Here is a 16,087-nt window from a genome sequence, read left to right as displayed (position 1 = left end):
ACCAGTGCTGCCGCAAAGAACCTCGCTCTATATCGAGAGCCCTCCCGAGAGTCTCGGCTCGTAGCGGGCCAACGACGGTCTTCTTCCCAATAGTTTTTCCAATTTCTTTTTTTATTTTTTTTTCTCTCTCACTCAACGTTTGCGTCGTCTTCAATTTTAATAATTTTTTTTTTTATTTTTTATTTCTATCATGTTTTTTCTTTTTGAGATTATTCTTCATCTAGAACGTAAATGAAGATTAGTGAATTCATTCTTCTTCTTTTTTTTTGACATCAAAATTTTAATTATTTAATAGACCGGACATTCGGGTCACGTGTCATTGTCCTCCTCCTCCTACTACTCCTTCTACTGCAAAATTTCTTCAGTTTAAATCAACGAAGAAATCATGGGCAACGCCCAGAGGAAGTCACATTATTCGAAGCCAATTTCTTCTTCGGGAAGCGGTACGAAGAAGGTACACTGGGAAGGTCCAGGTAACTTTTTCCATCCTTCCGCCTTTTTTTTATGTTAAAAAAATCGCTTGTTTATAACGCTTTATTTTCAAAATTGTTTTTTGAAAAAAGATTTTTTTCTCTGATATTTGAAAATATTTTCTTTTACTATTGAATAGTTTGGAATAATTTTTTTTTTTCTTTCGAATTTGATTTTGGAGAATTTTGAAAAATGGGTGTTAAACTAATTTGATGAGGAAAAAAAGATTTTGAATATTTTTTTTTTCTTTTGCGATATTGAAAGATGTTGATCTTTCGATTTGGTATCCGATGTCATCCTTCCCGGAGCTGCCCAGTGGTTTCGCCTCTTCTGATTGCCAAATGCTCATCGTTTTATTTTGGGAGAGCCACGTGCAGCTATCCATTAGGTCGCGTGCTCCCCAACATATTATTATATTGAATGCTTTTGTTATACAATACAAGCGTACAAATACATATCGATTTGAAATGTTGATTTAAAAATATTTTCCTCTAAGTAATTTTTTTTTTCTGTTGAATTTTGATTTTGTTTTAATAATTTGCAGTAATTTACTATTATAATATATTCCCTCATTGCTAATTATTTTGTAAAAATATTTTCTACTTGAAAAATAAACAGCAATAAACAAACAATTTTTTTTTCAATTCAAAAAGAAAAATTATTCAATTTATTAATTTATAAATAATTTTAATTTTCGGTGAAAGTTCTTTTTCAAAATTTTTTCCTTCTTCAAATCAAAGAGAATATGTCATTCTTTATGAATAGTCTATTTCAATAAAAAATTAAACGGCAGGAGATAAAAATAGAGACTGTTTGAAAAAAATAATATCACAGAAAAAAAAAAGTTTTTGCAAATCTCTGCAAAATTTTATTTTTATGCGCATTTTTCCTTTATTCAAAACTTTTCTTACTTTCCTACAAAAATCTTTGGGTTTTATTTTTAATTCACGAATAAATCATTCTTATTAGCAGTTCTCCTTTGCTTCTTTGAGAAAAACCATGTGCTTTTTGCAAGCTAAACAGTTTACACACACACAAAAACATAATATTTCATTCATGACGTTGAAAAAAAAGAAAAAGAAAATCAGAGAGAAATAAAAATATACCAATTGGCAAATTTGATGTTTCTGAGCAAAAACTTTAAAATCGAGATTGAAATAATAGAAAACCACGCAGATAATTGGGAATTCATTAACCGCTGCCTAATTAATTATTTAATTTAATCAACTGCTAATTAATTCACTACTTAATTAATTGAATACTTAATTAAATAACTACTGAATTAATTTACTATTTAATTAATTAAATTAATCACAACTTAATTAAATGACTGCTTAATTAATTTACTAATTAATTAATTCACTAATTAATTAAATCATAACTTAATTAAATAACTACTTAATTAATTCAATTTTAAATTAAATCACTATTTAATTAAATCACAACTTAATTAAATAACTACTTAATTAATTCAATTTTAAATTAAATCACTATTTAACAAAATCGTTACTGCATAAATTTACTACTTAATAAATTTATTATTTTCTTTATTAATTATTTAATTAATTTTTACTCACATAATTATCATAATAACATAATTTTTATTCACATAATTAATTCTGGACTGATTTAATTTACTTCTTAATTAATTCATGACACAATTGATAAAATATCAAATTTATTAACAGCTAAGTTTATTAACTGCTATTTTTTCTCAAAAAGCAGATTTTGCAAGAGCATATGAGAGTCTTTTTTTTGTTTGACTCATAAACTATGAGATTATCACAAATTCTAAAAAAAGACCTTCAATTTTTTCTATTTCAGACAATAATTTCCTATTAAATAACTTAACTCTTGAAGATTAATTTAATTGAATTTTAAAAGAGTTGCGTTCACAATTTTTATAAATAGAAGAACTTAAAAAAAAGTTTTAATTTTAAATTTTGTAAAATTTCAATTTTGAATGAATTTCATTAGAAATTTTAAAGAACTTAGATTTTTCAAAAATTTTAATAATTTAAATTCTTCAGAAATTAGTTATTATTAATTAGTATTAATAATGAATTTATAGAAGAATTAAATAAAATTCTTCTCAAAAATTTAATTATGTCCAGAATTTTTTTCAAAATTCTCGTTAAAATTTCAATTGTCTTTATAGAAATAATAAAACTCTTCTCCGAAATTCAATTATTTTTAAAAATTTTAATAAAATTCTTGGTGAAATTTCAATTATTTGCAAAACTTTCCCTCAATTCAATTATTTACAAATTTTTATAAATATCTTCCCAATAATTAAATTATTTACCAATTTTTATCAATTTCTTCACAATAATTCAATTATTTACTAATTTTTATAAATTTCTTCCCAATAATTCAATTATTTTTAAAAATATTATAATTTTTTACGGGGATTCATTTATTTTCACAAATAATAAAACTCATCGTAGAATTTCAATAATTTTTAATACAATTTTAATCGGATTCATAAAAAAATGTAATATTAATAAAATTCGTTAAAAGAATTCAATTATTTAAAAATTTGTTGATAAAATTCTTCATGAGAATAATGAATAATGATTAAATATTTATTTGAAATAAAACTATTAAGAAAAAAAACTATTGAAAACTACTTTATTCATTAGCACCTGACACAATTAATTAAGCAACTAATTATTATAAAAAAGTAGTTAAATTAATAATTTATTTGAGAAATTAAATTTAATTGTTTAAATAGCGTCTATAATTGATTTACGAAAATTGAAATAATTAAATATGAAATTAATTGATGGGAAATTTAATTTGATTTGATTTAATTTAATTGGTGATTAAATTTTTTTTGGTTTTTATTGTTGAAGGTTTACCAGCATCGCCAGGAAAGCCAATACTGATACCAGGCACGGAGGAAACACAACCAGATGTAGTCAGTATCAGATGGGAACGATCAACAAGTAATGGAGGATCGGCTATTATTGGCTATCTTGTTGAACATCGAAAATTGGGTTCACCAAATTGGATTCGTTCAACGCCAGTTCTTTGTAAATTTTCCGAAGTCACATTGAGTGGTCTTGAACCAGGATGGCGTTATCAATTTCGTATTCGTGCCCAGAATGCCCTGGGACTATCGGAACCAAGTGAAATTTCCGATCCACTCACTGTCACTCTCCAACGTGCCATTGCCTCATCGCCTTATTTTGATATTGAATTAAAAGACACAACTTCACTTGAAAACGAGCAGGTTTTTTTTACTTCATTATTATTTTCATAAATAATAAAAATTTCTCAGAAATTCAATTATTTACAAATTTTTTTTATAAATTCCTTCCCAATAATTCAATTATTTTTATAAATAATAAAATTTTTTCAATTATTTTCATAAAAAATAATTAAAAATTGTAGAAAATAATAATTGATTTGAAATTATGGAAATAATTTTTGAAAAAGTTACTGTAATAATATTCTTATAATTTAAAAAAATGATTTTATCACTCGGTCATCTTTAATTATTATAAAACATGAAGAAATCGATCACTCCGAGTCTTCGACTCGGAGCAATCGCTATCTTCATGTTTTATAAAAATATTCTTATAAGTTATTGAATTTAAAAAGATTTGAATTTGAATGTTTTGAAAAATTTTAATTCCTACGGAAAAATAATATTTAAATATTTATTTAAAAAAATGTTATTGATGTTTTCAAATAATTTTACAATTAAAGAAATTCGTAAATAAATGTAACAGAACATTTTTTTGATTAAAGTTTTTTGCCTCTATTTTCTAAAAATTTAAAAAGTTTCAATTTAATTTTTAATTAAAATTTGTAATTGAAAAATAGAATAGAATATGTAATGTTTTCTTATATAAAAGAAAATGATGAGTTTCTAAAAATATTGTTATTGAGAAATATAAATTCTATGCATAAAATGGGTATATTTCCTATTTCTTAATTATAATTTAACAATTAACAATTTTCTCATATTTTTTATAAATAAAAAGGAGTAAACTTTGCGTAATTTAGATCAGTCAAACGAAATTTGTTATAGAAAAAAGCATGTAATAAACAAAATTTATTTGTTAATCATAATTTTTTTACATTTTCTAATTTCAAATATTGTTTTATTATAAATCATGAAGAATACCTGCACTTTTTCGATCTGTCAAACAATATTTTTTAAAGAAAAAAACACAAAAAAAACTAATTTCAAAATGTGGATCGACAGAATTTTGTATCCTAACTTTTTAAATAATTTTTCTTTTTAAATATTTTCAATTTTTTAATTAGTGTACTGAAAATCCTTGACTTCTTGTAAAGTATTTATAAAAAAAATTTGAAAATAATTGAATTTTATGAAGAATTCAATTAATTCAAAATTGTATTTTAAATTCTTTAGTCAATATATAAATAATAAAAATCTTCGTAAAAAATTAAATTATTTTTATATAAATAATAAAATTCTTATCAGGATTTCACTTATTTTCAATACAATTTTAATTGAATTCTTCAAAAATTTCCAATTATTTTTAAAAATCTTGTAAAAATTCTCTGAGAAAAACAAATATTTTAAAGGCAATTTTAATAAAATTCTTCTCAAAAAATCACTTATTTTTTAAAAATTTGCAAAAATTCAATTATTTGCAGAAAGAATAAATTTTTTCGCAAGGATTCAATTATTTAAAAAGTTTTAATAAAATTCTATTCAAGAATTCAATTATTTTCAGAAATAATTAAAATTGTTGATTTACTAAAAATCATTGAATTCTTGTAAAGTATTTATAAAAAAATTTGAAAATAATTGAATTTATTTCGAGAATTTTATCAAAAATTTTTTTCATTAAATTTCATAAAAATAATGTAATTTTTTAAAATAATTTTTTAATTGAAAATTTTGAAAATAATTGAAATTTACAAAGAATTTTATTAAAAACTTTTGAGAACAATTAAATTGTTTAGAAAAATTTTATTACAATTTTTTTAAAATAATTGAAACCTGTTAGAGAAATTTTATTAAAATTATCTTGAATATAATTGAACTTTTTCCTAGAAATTTTATTAGAAATTTAAAATTGTATTGGAAATATTTGAATTTCTAAGAAAAATTTTATTATTTACAAAAATAATTGAATTATTGCCAAGAATTTTACAATTTATAAAAATTATTGAATTATTTGGAAGAATTTTATATCAGAATTGTTGAAAATAATTGAATTTTTATTTTAAAAAGATAATTGAATTTAAATTTAATTTAATTGAATTTAAATTTTATGAATAATTATATTCTTTCGAGAAATTTTATTAAAATTCTATTGAAAATAATTGAATTCTTATAAAACATTTTATTATTTATGAAAATAATTGAATTTCTTGAAGGAATTTTATTAAAATTTTCGAATAATAATAAACAAGAACATTTAATTTCTAAAATATTGTAAATTTATTTTCGAATTTTAATTTAAATTTATATTTCGATTTTGAATTGAGATTTTGAATTTCGATTTAAATTTCGATGTAAATTTCGATATGAGAATAAATTCGACAAAAAAAAGAGAAAACTTTCTTCTTATTTACAGGCGGAATTTGAAGTCCAATATTCCGGAGTGCCATCACCAAAGATTGCTTGGTTTAAGGATGGTTTTGAAATATTTAGCAGTCGACGAACGAGAATTGTGACAGAAAATGGAAAAAGTGTTCTGCTGATTCATCGAACGGCAATTGATGATGAGGGTGAAATTAAATGCACTGCGACCAATCGCGCTGGACATGTGAGCACAAAAGCGAGACTCATGCTCGAAGGTAAATATCTTCAGTTTTATTTCTTCTTTTCTTCATTTTATTTCGAGTGCAATAAAAATTTCTTTTTAATATTTTTGTTACATTGAATAGTGATAATCTTTTATCTTCTATTTCTTCACCGAATACTCCATTGAATTTAGCTTTATATCATACAAATACAATAAATCATTCTCTGTTTAATAATTTGAATTTTAAATGTCTTCATGATTTGAAAATTAATCTTATTTTCAATTTAAATATTAATTCTATTTTCGATTGAATGTATCTTCGTTTGAATATATCTTCAGTTGAATGTATCTTCGTTTGATTATATCTTCATTTAAATGTATCTTTCGTTTAAATAATCCTTTGTTTAAATATTTCTTCATTTGAATGAATCTTCTTTTGCATATTTCTTCATTTATAAGTCTATCTTCGTTTGTATATAAATCTTCTTTTGAAGATACACCTTAGTTTGAATTAATCTTCAATTGAATGACTGTCATCTTCTTTAAAAAATATTTCTTCATTTAAATTAAGATCAATTTTTGATTTGATCCACATTTTTGCTGTCAATTCTTTGCAATTTGATACTATTAAATGAACAGTGAACTGCCACAAAATATCTTCACATTTTCAAAGAAAAATTCCAATTTCATTGATCACTAGCTCCACCGAGAATACGACTCCCCCGACAATATGAGGACGGACTTCTATTCGAGCAAGACGAAACAATTCGATTGAAGATAACACTCGCTGGTCGTCCACCGCCTGATGTCACATGGTATCACGATGGTGATACAATAAACAAAGACGAGAGACACATTTTCGAGTCAATGGACGGTGAGAGTGTGCTGAAGATACCTGACGCTAAGAGAAAAGATCGTGGCGAGTACAGTGTGAAGGTGACGAATAAATTAGGTGAAGACATCGCTTCATTTTTAGTCACCGTAACAGGTAGGTAGGTAATGGTTTTGCCAGCCAAATTTTCATCTATATCTTTATATATTTCGTAATATGAATTTTTGGCATTGAAAATGAATGAAATTGATTTGTGTGACTTTTTTTTAATTTAAATTGTTTGTATATTTATGTAGATCGACCTTCGGCACCGGGCAAGGCCACGGTCGCAATGACCTTGGGAAGGTCCGTCACACTCAAGTGGATGGAGCCGGAAGACGATGGCGGTTGCAAAATTGGTACATATATCGTTGAATACTATCGAGTCGGTTGGGATATGTGGCTCAAAGCTGCGACATGTCGACAGACAACGACAACATTGAGCGAACTTATCGAGGGCTCGGAATATCGTTTTCGCATTAAGGCGGAAAATCCTTATGGTGTCAGTGATCCCAGTGAGGAGAGTGACGTTGTCTTCATTCCAGATCTGAAGCGGGGGTGAGATTTCTTTTTTCTAGAATTCCTTTAATTCTTCTTATTCTTTTTGGATTTCTTCTTATCCTCCTTCTTATTCATTTCCTTCTACTATTTCTTCTTTTTGTATTTTTTCTTTTCCTTCTTCTTTTTGGATTTCTTATTCTTCTTCTTTTTCTTGAGTTCCTTCTTCTTTTACATTTTGTATTTCTTCTTCTTTTTCCTCTTTCTTGAGTTTATCTTCTACACCTTTTTGAATTTCTTCTTCTATATATTGTACTTCTCGTTTTGGTATTTCTTCTTCTCTTCCTTTTTGCATTTTTGCATCTTCATCTTCTACTTTTTGAGTTACTTCTTCTCCTTCTTCTTTTCCTCTTTGAATTTCTTCTTCTTCTCCTCTTTTCTCCTGTCCTATCTTTACCTTTTTGCATTTCTTCTCCTTCACGTTTTGCAATTTTTCTTCTTCTTTTATTTATTGCATTTGTTATCTTTCTTCCCTTTTTTCAATTTCTTCTTATTTTTCTTCTCCTCCGCCTTTTGGAAAAAAGATAATGATAATATAATTAATATAATTATATGATAATGATAATTAAAAAGAATTTCTTTTCCTTTTCCTCATTGCATTTTTTTTCTTTCTTCTTTTTTTTGAATTTCTTCTTAATTTTCTTCTCCTCCAACTTTTGGAATTTCTTCTTCTTCTTTTCCTTATAGAGTTTTTCTTTTTTTCTTTTCTTTGAATTTCTTCTTATTTTTCTACTTTTTTGACAAAAATTAATTCTACAGAATAGTTAGTTAAAAGTACAAAAAATTCAAATTTTCAAATCTAAAAATAACAAAATTATTCAAAAATTCGAAAAACCGAATTTCTTAAAATTCAACATTTTTTATTCTTTTTTATGGCATTTAGCTTCATTATTTTTAAGCTCTTCAAAAAAATTTTACTTATTTAATAATCTCCACTCTTTGGTAAAAAATCTAAAATTATCAAAATTTTCCAAAAATTCGAAAAACCGAATTTCTTAAAATTCAACATTTTTTATTCTTTTTTATGGCATTTAGCTTCATTATTTTTGGGCTCTTCAAAAAAATTTTACTTATTCAATAATCTCCACTCTTTGGTAAAAAATCTAAAATTATAAAAATTTTCCAAAAATTCGAAAAACCGAATTTCTTAAAATTCAACATTTTTTCTTCTGTTTTATGGCATTTAACTTCATTATTTTTGTGCTCTTCAAAAACACTTTACTTATTTAAAAGTCTCCAATCTTTGGTAAAAAATCTAAAATTATCAAAATTTTCCAAAAATTCGAAAAACGGAATTTCTTAAAATTCAACATTTTTTCTTCTTTTTTATGGCATTAAGCTTCATTATTTTTGTGCTTTTGAAAAACACTTTACTTATTTATTACTCTCCACCCTTTGGTAAAAAATCTAAAATTATCAAAATTTACCAAAAATTCGAAAAACCGAATTTCTTAAAATTCAACATTTTTTCTTCTTTTTTATGGCATTAAGCTTCATTATTTTTGTGCTTTTGAAAAACACTTTACTTATTTATTACTCTCCACCCTTTGGTAAAAAATCTAAAATTATCAAAATTTACCAAAAATTCGAAAAACCGAATTTCTTAAAATTCAACATTTTTTCTTCTTTTTTATGGCATTAAGCTTCATTATTTTTGTGCTTTTGAAAAACACTTTATTTATTTATTACTCTCCACCCTTTGGTAAAAAATCTAAAATTATCAAAATTTTCCAAAAATTCGAAAAACCGAATTTCTTAAAATTAAACATTTTTTCTTCTGTTTTATGGCATTTAGCTTCATTATTTTTGTGCTTTTGAAAAACACTTTACTTATTTAATAGTCTCCACTCTTTGGTAAAAAATCTAAAATTATCAAAATTTACCAAAAATTCGAAAAACCGAATTTCTTAAAATTCAACATTTTTTCTTCTTTTTTATGGCATTAAGCTTCATTATTTTTGTGCTTTTGAAAAACACTTTATTTATTTATTACTCTCCACCCTTTGGTAAAAAATCTAAAATTATCAAAATTTTCCAAAAATTCGAAAAACCGAATTTCTTAAAATTCAACATTTTTTCTTCTTTTTTATGGCATTAAGCTTCATTATTTTTGTGCTTTTGAAAAACACTTTACTTATTTATTACTCTCCACCCTTTGGTAAAAAATCTAAAATTATCAAAATTTACCAAAAATTCGAAAAACCGAATTTCTTAAAATTCAACATTTTTTCTTCTTTTTTATGGCATTAAGCTTCATTATTTTTGTGCTTTTGAAAAACACTTTATTTATTTATTACTCTCCACCCTTTGGTAAAAAATCTAAAATTATCAAAATTTTCCAAAAATTCGAAAAACCGAATTTCTTAAAATTAAACATTTTTTCTTCTGTTTTATGGCATTTAGCTTCATTATTTTTGTGCTTTTGAAAAACACTTTACTTATTTAATAGTCTCCACTCTTTGGTAAAAAATCTAAAATTATCAAAATTTACCAAAAATTCGAAAAACCGAATTTCTTAAAATTCAACATTTTTTCTTCTTTTTTATGGCATTAAGCTTCATTATTTTTGTGCTTTTGAAAAACACTTTATTTATTTATTACTCTCCACCCTTTGGTAAAAAATCTAAAATTATCAAAATTTTCCAAAAATTCGAAAAACCGAATTTCTTAAAATTCAACATTTTTTCTTCTTTTTTATGGCATTTAGCTTCATTATTTTTGTGCTCTTCAAAAACACTTTACTTATTTATTAGTCTCTACCCTTTGGTAAAAAATCTAAAATTATCAAAATTTTCCAAAAATTCGAAAAACCTATATTTATTGTAATGAAAATGACAGAATTACAGGGCCTCTGAGCAACAAATCACAGAGTCATCGAGAAATTCACAGAGGACGAAGCGAAAGACGAGAAGTGAGTTTCGTTGAACCTTCGCAAAGAACCAGGAGTTTGACTCGCGAAGAAAATTATTCAAGGGGAGATCCTGTTGAACGTTCTCTGTCATCACAACGTCTCAGCTCAGGAAGATCATCGAGATCCGACAGCAGAGTGACCTTTGCTCTGGACGTTGTTGATCATTCCGAGGAAATGCAGAAGAAAAATGATCAAGTAAAGGTACATAATGAAGAAATAATAATAGTATTAGTTATAATAATAATTATAATGATAGTGATGATGATGAGGATGCACCCACAGCATCTAAACTTGCAGCAACATTAACAACATTGCTGCAAGTTTAAATGCTGTGGGAGCGATGATGATGATGATGATGATAATGCTGAAGATAAAGATAATGCTGATGATGATGATAATGCTGAAGCTAAAGGTAATGCTAATGATGATGATATTGTTGATTATAATGAGAAAGATGATGATAATGATGATGTTGATGATAATGATAATGTTAATGATGATGGTGAAGGTGATGATAACGAAAAAGGAGATGATAATAATTTGAGTGACTAAAATTAAATTCCCTTTCAGGTGTCAGATGTTCATGAGAAGAGGAAAGAACCCACAGCAACAACAATAATTGTCACTCCAACGTTTGACGATTCGGGAGGAGAATCTCCAGTTCCTCAGCCAAGATCACGATCGATTGGAGGGACCACAAAGACTCCAGCCCCACCTAAGCCACCGAGAGCTCATGATCCTAGGAGTCAGGTACCGACTTCACCGGATCGCACTCATTTGAGTCCACCCAGAACTCCAGTTTCCACTTTGAGAAAAGAACAACATTTCACTGATTTATCGGCTCAGGGTGATTCAGCATTTTTGGATGTTAAACGAAAACAATTCGCTAGAACTGAACCTGCCTCATTTGCTGATGATGATGAAAATGCTCTGCATGGTAGTTCGGAATTTGTTCTTGTTCTCTATCCCGATGATCGGGACTCTCAACAGGAGCTTGATCGCCATTCACAGACGGAAATTGATTTTTCAGGTAAATGTAAAAGCTAAAGTGATGTAATTGATTTGTTTATTAACGCGATGGAAATGAAATTCGAATTAGAAGTGGAATTAGAATTGAAATTTGAATTAGAATTTAAATTAGAATTGGAATTAGAATTAGAATTAGAATTGGAATTGGAATTAGAATTTGTCTCTTTCGTTCTGTTTTAACTAACAATCTTGATTTTTTTCCTAAAGGTCGACCAAGATCGAGAACAATGGGAAATGAAGAAGACGATTTGGTTCCACCACCAAAGTCTATTTCACTTCCGGAATTATTCAGAATTGATCATCAATTCGTGGAGACAATGCGCGAGGCTGTCAGTTCAACAGAACTACTTCACGAACGTGCCATGGAAAGATTCTATCGTGCAGTTGCTGTCGACGAAGCTAAACGACAAATTCCCCAAGAGATCGATAACAGTGATCTAAAGACTGACCCAACAAACGATACTCTCGAAAAATATCCCCTCTTCGAGCAAAGAATATCCCTACGAAAGAAAGTTCCAGCTCATTCATCGCTCTGGCAAACTAAACGCGATCGCAGAAGATGCAGTGACAGTCAAACCGACACTTTACGCGTTCCCACCAAACTAATACCCGGAGTTTTGGAAGACGTTGCTTCCGATCCTAATTTATCGTCCCTAGAACCAAAGATGGATCATTGGGGTAGTCAACAACTGGATTCGGAAAATTCCCCAATCGACGAGATGAATAGGTTTTCGGGAAAAGTAAGAACACAATACTCAGGTCAAGATGACTATCCAGAAGAGGTTGGAATTGGTGAATACTCCGAAGAAGTCGATCGAGTGGATTCCGAACCTATTGATCCAGAAGTTGATCAAACGGAATATTTTGATGAAATAGATCAAAAGGAGTATTCGGAAGTGACAGAAGTCGACAATTCCGAACCTCTGCGAAGGTGGCATGATTATTCATCAGAAAATACGTTCACTCCGATAATGATCGAAGAGCCTCAGGAGAAAAAAATCGAAACAACTTGGCAGCAGAAACAATACGAGGAAGTAACCGAGACAATGAGTGTCGAAACTTCCATCGAATCATCCGAAGAAGAAAGTAGTGACGAAGATCTCCGACTATTCAGAGCAAGAATTTTGGCAATTCCAGTCGAAAACGAGGAGGACACCTACCATCCCAGGGGAAATCCAGTTCGTCACGTCAGTCCAGAAAAAACAGCACAACCACCAATTCCCTCACACAGAGTTCAGGTAATCGAACCAACTCCCGAAAGTATTCGCCAATCAATTCCATCGCCACCAATGTCGCCCGTCACCATAGTTCCAAAATCAATTCTCAAAAAGCGAGTCGAACCCGACTCGGTACCAGTGAACCAATTCGGCAGACCGGTACCACCGGAGAAACCAATCGAAACCGATGTCAAAAAGTTACCGGACGAACCAAGAACCAAAAATACAAGTGATTTCACTGGTACATCCGCTCCTGAAATGGTTTCAGGTGAAATGTCACTATCGGCCATTGACAACGAGAACGTCCTCTCAGCGGCCGAAGTCGCGCAAAACAGACGACGACAATTGAAGCAAATGTCCAAAAGTTCGATTACATCATCAGACAATGAGGAGGAGCGCTTCGAACAAAGAATGGCCGTCGTCAGTCACTACACCGAAATTGTTAATCAATTCTCCCAAACACATAAACCATTCCCTCCCCAGAAAAGAGTTCCAACCCCCACCTTTTCCCGAACGGAAAAAATAAATCCCGAAGAAATTGTAAAATCGTTGTCGATTCCACCCACGAGGGTCGATTATTCCTCAGACGAAAGATCGAGTGATTCCCAAAACTATAGAGACAGGAATCTTAATCAAGAGTTCAACCAAAGATCAGGTACTTTTAGTCCGACTCGAACGGAAACACGACGCGCTAGATCACGTGCCGACGAAATTCCCGCGCCAAGATCAAGAAATGTTTCCACCGACAGGGCTGCATCGTCCAGATCATCATCCAAGACGAGAAGAGGTGAAAATTCCAAACCAAGATCGAGAAATGTCTCCAGCGAGAGAGGAGGCGGATCATCGAGATCGTCATCAAAGACACGAAATGATCAGTCTAGTCATCAAAATCAGTCGTCCAAATATCAATCCAGTAGTCGTACATCGTCGAGATCGAATTCTCGTGATCGTTCACGTGCTCAAACACCAACCGAGGCGAAAATGGAACGATTGCAAAGTCAAAGTGGTGGTAGGAGGCAACGATCGAGGCGAATATCAACCCACGAGAGATATGATTTTATTGATCCTCACACAAAATATTTACTAGAAATTCAAGCCGAACGGAATGTTAGATCGAATTTCAGTTTTGTGACGGACGTGATTTTATTGTTGGCCGCTGTGTATGTTTATATTTTTAAGGAGGCAATTTTCGCTATTCCCATTATTGGACTGATTCTTTATCGGCGAATTCAACAAGGAATTTGTGATTTAATTCCTAAATGGTTGCGTGGTCCTAGACGTTAAGTTTCCAAAAAAGGGAGATGAAAATAAACAAAAAAACAATGAACAAATGAGTGAAATTGAATAATTGAGTCTTCTGGACATTGAATGTAATTTAGGAAAATAATTTTTTGAAATACGAATGAAAATAAGGGTGAAATAATTCGAAAAGAGAATTACGAATTCGAATTCGAATCAAATATAAGGAATTAAAAAAAAAGGACGCGAGTCTGTATGAATTGCTAAAGCGTCTGGGTTCCAGTTCTAATTATAATTCCAATTCTAATTCCAGTTCCAATTCCAGTTTCAGTTCTAATTTTAATTCCAATTCTAATTTCAGTTTCAATTCTAAGTTTGATTCCAATTCTAATTCCAGTTCCAATTCTAGTTTCAATTCTAATTTTAATTTAAATTCTATTGCCAGTTCCAATTCTAGTTCCAATTCTAATTTTAATTCCAATTCAAATTCCAGTTTCAATTCTAATTTTTATTCCAATTCTAATTCCAGTTCTAGTTTCAATTCTAATTTTAATTTAAATTCTAATGCCAGTTACAATTCAATTCTAATTGTAATTTCAATTCAAGTTACAATTTTATCGCATTAATGCACTTCAGGAATTAAAATTTTAATTAGAATTGAAAGGAAAATTTTAATTCCAATTAGAATTCGAACTAGAAATAGAATTAAATCTACAATTGGAACTAAAATCGAAATTAGAATTAGAATTCAAATAAGAATCGGATATAGAATTGGAATTAGACTTCAAATCAGAATTGAAACTAGAAATTTAATTCAAACGTGAATTTAACGTGGAATTCGAATTTAAATCCGAATTGGAATTGGATTTAAAATTAAATTTTAAAAAGTAGAATTAAAACTAGAACTGGAAGTAGAATTTAAATTCGAATTAGAATTCGTATTAGAATTGGATCAGGAATAAAAATAAAAATTGAAATTACAATTAAAACTAGAATTTCAATTCTAGTTTTAGTTATAATTTTAATTCCAATTCGAATTTAGAATTAAAACTAGAATTTCAATTCTAATTTCAATTCTAATTCCTAATAAATAATAATAAATCAAAATTGAATAAATAATAATTGGATTTTAACACCAAATGTTTTGTTTTAGACCACTGTTGAAGACTAAATTATGACTCCTTTTTTCAGAGAGTGAATTAATTTTTAAAAAATAAAGTGTAATTAATTGAATTAACTTTTTAAAAATAAAGTGTCACGAAGACTCAGAGATATTATAATATCTCAAAAATTGTAAATATTGTATACTTGTCCCTACTGTCAGTTTTGTAACCGCTGATCCAATTTTTCCAGTGACAAGCAAAATTACAAAAAATTTTTAAAATATGTCTATAAATAAAAAATAAAAGAAAAGAAAAAAAATTAACAGACGTCAGCTGGAATTTATTTATTTACAGTAAATCTAGTTTTAATATTTTTTAATTTTTATTAAAAGCTTTTAATTTATATTCAATTCTGAATTAATTAAATTAATTTCATTAAGTTTAACACAACTTTTTCGACTAAAGTTTCCTCGAAGATTATGTCAAATTTTGCATGTCACTAGGTTTTTCGTTTGATTTCTATTGAAAGTGTAATAATTGCAAAAAAATCGTGTTTTTTACGAACAAATGTGTCTGATTATTGGTTTTTATGTCTTTCGACAACTGTGCTTTATGTGTACAGAAATGTTAATATATAATAAAATAAATAATATATAATAAAAATGTATAATTAAAGAAAACAATTTTTTACCTTTCTATATTTCAAATTTCCTCTTACAGAATTTATTTCTGTAATTATTTTTCTTTAACAAAAATGTTTACAAAAATTCTTTTTGTAATAGAAAATGGTTTTAACGAAAAACTTGAGAAAAAACGAAAAGTCTCTTAACGGAAATTTTATAATGACTACAAGAAGAAAAATTTGCCTGGAACAGCTACAAATTTCACTAAACTGAGAAAAAACATTTCATAAATAATAAAATGTTTTGTAAGAATTCAATTATTTTTAAAAG

At 28.1% G+C, this 16,087-nt stretch overlaps 1 protein-coding gene across 1 annotated transcript; it reads left to right on the top strand.

The window, feature by feature from the left end:
• On the top strand, positions 1-14,517 carry LOC122512442 (titin homolog). Its single transcript, XM_043628263.1, has 8 exons — positions 1-473; positions 3,327-3,706; positions 6,036-6,258; positions 6,907-7,194; positions 7,335-7,635; positions 10,474-10,747; positions 11,117-11,576; positions 11,783-14,517. Exons 1-8 carry the CDS (start codon positions 386-388, stop codon positions 14,074-14,076), a joined length of 4,308 nt encoding a protein of 1,435 aa, XP_043484198.1. The 5' UTR covers positions 1-385; the 3' UTR covers positions 14,077-14,517.
• The last annotated feature ends 1,570 nt before the right edge of the window (positions 14,518-16,087 follow it).

The sequence above is a fragment of the Leptopilina heterotoma genome, unplaced genomic scaffold (assembly GCF_015476425.1).
Source record: "Leptopilina heterotoma isolate Lh14 unplaced genomic scaffold, ASM1547642v1 Lhet_99, whole genome shotgun sequence".
Lineage (NCBI taxonomy): Eukaryota > Metazoa > Arthropoda > Insecta > Hymenoptera > Figitidae > Leptopilina > Leptopilina heterotoma.
This window is presented reverse-complemented; position numbering and strand designations above follow the sequence as displayed.